Genomic DNA, 5,643 nt, shown 5'->3' on the forward strand with positions numbered 1-5,643 from the left:
TGTGCATTAAATAGATGATTATATAATTAGCTAGAAAAAGGATTCGAAATTAAAAAAAAAGAGACCATGTAACAAAATTTTAACGAACTTTTATTAAATTTACAAATTATTGTTTTCTTAAGCCTAAACGAACGAAGTACCTTTTAGTACAAGATGTCTTACCGTGCTTACGCAATTGCACACAACACTTTATCAAATCAAATCACATAAGAATCAAAATAGTAACAAGTAACAAAATACATAAGAAAATCGTTAACAAATAGCTCACGTCACCGATGATATCCGAGCGGGCGTCGACAAGCAAATGCCTCGCTCTGGGCCTGTTCTGCTTTTATAACGTGGTGAAGGACGGTGCACAGCCGAGAGGGGTGTACAGCTTACAATATAATATCATCATGATCATCATCATGCCGGCTGTTTCATTATCCAATCTTGGATGTAGGCCTCTTCCCTCTTCTTTCACTCTTGGCGGTCATGGGCCCGACTAATCCAGTCCCGACCTCGTATTATACAGTTTAATATAAATAACTCATTATGTAAATAAATATGTAATAGTTAAGTATTATACGAGCTAGCATGTCTTAAGTTTTTCAGGTTATTCAATTGTTTTTATTTATTTATAAAATGCCCCTGCTCTTCATTGTTGTCAGGGCATCATATAATAACGACCTATATGTTATTTAACACCTCTGTAAACTTTATATGGAGCAATAAATTCAATTGAATGAACCCTCGCCTGAGAGGAGAGCCGTGATCAGCAGTGGAACGTATAAACCCATTGATAATGATGAATCGTTACGTCTAATTATTGTTATTTGTAACTTACAGATCCTTCACCATGCTGGTAGCCATTTGACGTTAAGAGAAGCATTACTTGTGTTAAGGAAAAGTGATACAGCAGCACCATGTTCGGCAATAAACCCGCTTTTGGGAATACCTCCGGTGGATTTGGTAAGCAAAATTGAAATTATCTTTATTTCATAGTTAAGAAATACAAAGAAGTCGTTAATGGGGTCATTCAAACCAATGAAGGACATGGGGCCCTTCAAACGTATGGAGGTGGTTAGGGCAGTGATTTTTACAAAAGAGTACATTATACATAACGGGCACAGAGTCATCAGGTCATATCGCCCCTGGTGGCTGATGCGGGAATTATTTTTTCCCTGTACATACACATATAAGTACATTCCTTCTATTGGGTATTGGTTTATGTTTTTTTAAACATGTTTTGAAGTAAATCGCTGCCTGTGTGAAATTTATTTCGGGTTCTGAAAAGTGTATAAGGGGATGCCATCTATTGATTAACGAAGTTCATCTTCATGGATATGCAAAGCGAAAATGTTCGTAGTGATGAGACCGTATTTACGGTGTTCTGATACTCATTTCAGACCAGGCATTTAGTGTGTCTAGCACATTATTATTTTTATTGCATCATTACATCCTTTGTCCTGCAGGGTCATTCAATAGTACGGCAACAACAGCGTCACCCTTCGGCGGTTTCAAGCCGACAACGGGCACCAGCGCGTTTGGGGCTCCACCAACCTTCGGCGCCAATGCAACTCCCCAGCCTGCTACTGGAGGAGGTAATTAATTTATTTATACAATTTTATCAAGTGTTAAGTGCGTTTTTATAATAGAATTTTTGTCTTGCAAAAACTTAGAGCAATTTAAAATCTGGGCCTCAGTGTTTTTGAGAGATAGATAGAAGTTTAAAAAAAAACTAAACATTTGTTAAATTAATGTTTTAAATTCAAATTCTACAGCATCCTTAGTATTTTGAAATTTTTATTTTATATTTTTACCATCATGACTGCATGCGTTTTTGCCTTTTACGACATTTTAGTTCGAATTATATTATCTTTGGAAGAATAGCTGGCCATATTTATATTTAAGAAAAAAGTTTATATAAATAATAATATTGCAAAATCTGTATTTGTTATGTTGTTAGGCGATATTTATTCATACAGGAAATAAATTATCATTGTATTTACTTCCTCGCAAATGTGATGGAAAACGTTGTATATATTAATCGGTTTCGGGCTTCTAATAGTCTCTCTTTAGTATGAGATGAGGCGAGGGGGGAGTAGGGAAGATTGCTGACGAAATGGAAACGAGTGTACTTCTCGACGATACATTATTATTAACTAACTTAACCTTACACCTTTCACTACATAATATACTTAACTATAACTGAGTACTAACATACTATACCACAAGTAATTTATTATTTACCGCCCTTACACATTGTACTATTTTTGTAATGGCTCACCTTTGTTTACATTTAGTTACATAAATTAAATATTACATATTTGTTCCCAGGTCTTTTTGGCTCAGCAAATACATCTACTGGGGGTCTTTTCGGGGCATCAACATCAACTGCCACTTCGGCGTTCGGGGGTACTTCGAGCGGATTTGGCTTTGGCGCTAACGCACCTTCTGGCGGTCTCTTTTCCAATAACACTCCTGGTGGGGGGTTGTTCGGAACTCAGAGTACTTCTGCTTTCGGAGCTAAGCCTGCTGGTAAGTCCATCATAAAAAGCAATGGAACTGCCTTGCCTTAAACTCTAGTATCAGAACCGATGTCGCCAATGCTCACACATTCTTCATTTGGAACACTACAAAATCTTGATATTGATTGGTCGTAGTTTCAAATTTAAAAAGAAATAATAAATTCTTGATTGTTAATATAATTTAAACTTCACCATGTTGGCATATTGTTGAAAATTCAATACCGTTAATACTTATTATTACAATATTATTATTGACGTTATGTTTTTTAATATTCAGTTGTTGCCACACTAATATAGCTGGAGGAATACGTTCTCAAAAATCGCAAAGGATTCTTTAATTATGTTGCCCTTCTCCCTCTTCTAAAATTACTTAGGCAAGAGTCTTGTCAACATTCTGGTCCTTCGAGCCGGATGTTGGCGAGACTAAAATGTACCAAAAAATATACACTCGCGGTCGATTTAAATATAATCTTAGTGGAGTCTCGTCGAGTCGCCCACTGTACTTTATTCAGGTTGGGACTTGTGTGTATTTTGTTCAGGTTTCGGTTTTGGCAATACATCAACAGCAAGTACATCGGGAGGCGGTCTCTTCGGCGGCACGGCGACCACCGGAACAGGTCTATTCGGCCAGCAGAACAACGCATTGAGCGGCGGTGGTCTATTCGCCAATACTACAGGTATTAATAATAATAACTGTCTTTTTTGAAGACGGAGCAAAATGACATTTCATTGCGTAAAATTGTTGCCCGCTTGTAAGCAGCTGATGAGTGATTGCAGTCGATAAATATATTCTATCGATTATCGATTGTATGTCACGCTTATGCATATATAAGTGTATTAAAAATATTTGAGAGAAGTCATAGTTTTAAATTTTTCGTTTTAATTAAATATAGATATTGAAATGCGCCTGTTCTTATTTTAAAATGTATTATGAATAAAAATTGATTTCGATTCTCGAAGGCCGACTGTCAAAATAAGAATAAAAAAGGCAAGAACGCAATTAGTAATCTTTAGAACGGCGTAACATTCAGAATTCAGACATTTTTGGCAATATTTTACCTATCGAGTTCTTAGGTTTTCGCGATTGTTACACATAGGAATGAAACTATTTTTCCGTCAGTCAACCGTGACCATGGGACCTGTAAAGGGCCCGAAACGTCGGTTTGTTTGAAAAAACAAATATACGCGATTTAAATCCGGAAAAATAGTTTCATTCCAATATTTTACCTTCTTTCACAACCCATCGATAAAACTGTCGACCACAACTACATGACTATATAAAATTTTATAAAAACTAACAACCCTGCAAATGTCATTTTACTCCGTCTTCAAAAGCAGATTTAGTAGCTGTAGAGAGAGCTTCTGGTGAAAGAGTCTAAGGATGTACTGTCACCCCACCTACTTGTGCCACCAAGCAGTGATGTGACCGTACTGTGTTCCGATGTTGAAGGTCACTATCTTTTCTACCATGATCTTCATTTATTTTTAAGAAATAGTTCTACTAATTTGGTATAATTTATAAAACAAAGACCGAACAGTAAGAAGTAGCAGTAGAGCTCCTGTGAAAGTGTTCGTCCAGGAAAGTACTGCCTTAACCTTAACCTTACCTATTTCTGCCGCCAAGCAGTAATGTCAGCCGCATTACTGTGTTCCGGTTTTGAAGGGTGATATTACAAGGACTTGTCAACTTATGTCTCAGGGTGACGGGCGCAGTGGCAGTGCCTCTCACATTTTTGAGCTTTAAAGTTCCGCAACTGTTATGGACAGACGTGTCGCTTACCATCAGGCGCACGACTTGTTCGTCCCGTCACTTAATGTTATAAATAATTATAATCTTAGTACAGAGTATTAAAAAAAACCAACCTCGAAAGTATGTGGAATTATATATAATTACCAAGTTTTGTAGAAATTGGTTACCGAAAAGTGCGCAAACACGGATTCATCCCCTAGTTCGCCACTATACGGGACTTGACGCAGAAGATAATAAAAGTCGGTTCTCACCACTCAAAGTATATTGAGAGAGAAAACCGTCTTGAATTGGAGAATAGCAAAATAAACCACTAAAATAATTGCTCCTTATAATAAAATTTAGGCGCTATTTATAAAAATGAATCTTCATGCGTGAACAGCCACCCTTAGAGGTGGATGATTTTCTTCAAAATTAAATGGGACCACTATGGAGGTACCCTCTTTCCAACAAAAAAGAATTATGAAAATCGGTTCACAAATACCGGATTTATCGGACATATAACATACTTTAAAAAAAACCATGCAGTCGAATAAACGACTTTTTTGAAGTCGGTTAAAAAATACTCTTTAGCAGCACAATTAGGTACAGTTGGCAGTACTTCGCTGGACGAAAACATTCACAAGGAGTTATTGTGTCTTAGTGCCATCTTAGTTGTTCTTATGTTGAGTGTGTGCATTATAGTACATTCGTCATGCCTAATCATTTACTACATTTGCACTTCTTACCAAAGGACTACCTCATTCTGTTGTTTTATATTTTTTTTCCTTAAATGTCAAAGACTTAAAACCTTACAGCCAAGTCTACAGTCCATTATTTACTTTATAGGGTCAAACTTTGACAGTATTGCCGTAACAGTGACTTTGATTGCCCTTACGTATATAACATCATTGTCCTTACTCTAATTTCCTTAAATTAAAAAAAAATCAATTTATGTGCAATTTGCGCAGGCGCTTTCGGTCAGCAGCAACCACAGCAAGCGGGGACAGCACACGTGAAGTACAATCCTGTGGTCGGCACAGACGTGGTTGTGAAGTCGGGATCTTCGCAGAATGTCAATATTAAACACCACTGCATTACTTGCATGAAGGTAAGATAATTAAATATCTTACTCGACAACTTTTGTATAGTCTGTTTCAATACATTTTAAACAAAATGTAAACAGAACGGTTTGGGTGAGTTTCTAAAGTAATCACTTTATAAATCTAATAAGTAACACTTTCACGTATATTTCGAAGTTTTTGATTTGGTATCTCATCAATTTTTCCAACAACATTCATTTATTATAATTATTAATACAAAGATCGAACACTCAGAAAAAATTCCTTCGATCCGGTCGGATTCGAACCGACGTCTTCTTGCATACCGTGCCAGACGCTATACCAA

The 5,643-nt window shown here is 36.7% G+C and overlaps 1 protein-coding gene across 1 annotated transcript in view; it reads left to right on the forward strand.

Annotated features, from left to right (window-relative positions):
• Nucleotides 1–631: 631 nt before the first annotated feature.
• The window catches only part of LOC113234415 (nuclear pore complex protein Nup98-Nup96), an 83,682-nt gene continuing 78,670 nt past the window's right edge, over nucleotides 632–5,643 (forward strand). Inside the window, exons 1-5 of the mRNA XM_026469725.1 lie at nucleotides 632–951; nucleotides 1,455–1,583; nucleotides 2,320–2,520; nucleotides 3,050–3,187; nucleotides 5,208–5,347. Coding sequence (XP_026325510.1) covers nucleotides 906–951; nucleotides 1,455–1,583; nucleotides 2,320–2,520; nucleotides 3,050–3,187; nucleotides 5,208–5,347 — 654 coding nt within the window. The 5' untranslated portion in view covers nucleotides 632–905. The remainder of the gene's footprint in view (nucleotides 952–1,454; nucleotides 1,584–2,319; nucleotides 2,521–3,049; nucleotides 3,188–5,207; nucleotides 5,348–5,643) is intronic.

The sequence above is a fragment of the Hyposmocoma kahamanoa genome, unplaced genomic scaffold (genome assembly GCF_003589595.1).
Source record: "Hyposmocoma kahamanoa isolate Upper Pololo Valley unplaced genomic scaffold, ASM358959v1 84, whole genome shotgun sequence".
Taxonomy (NCBI): Eukaryota; Metazoa; Arthropoda; class Insecta; order Lepidoptera; family Cosmopterigidae; genus Hyposmocoma; species Hyposmocoma kahamanoa.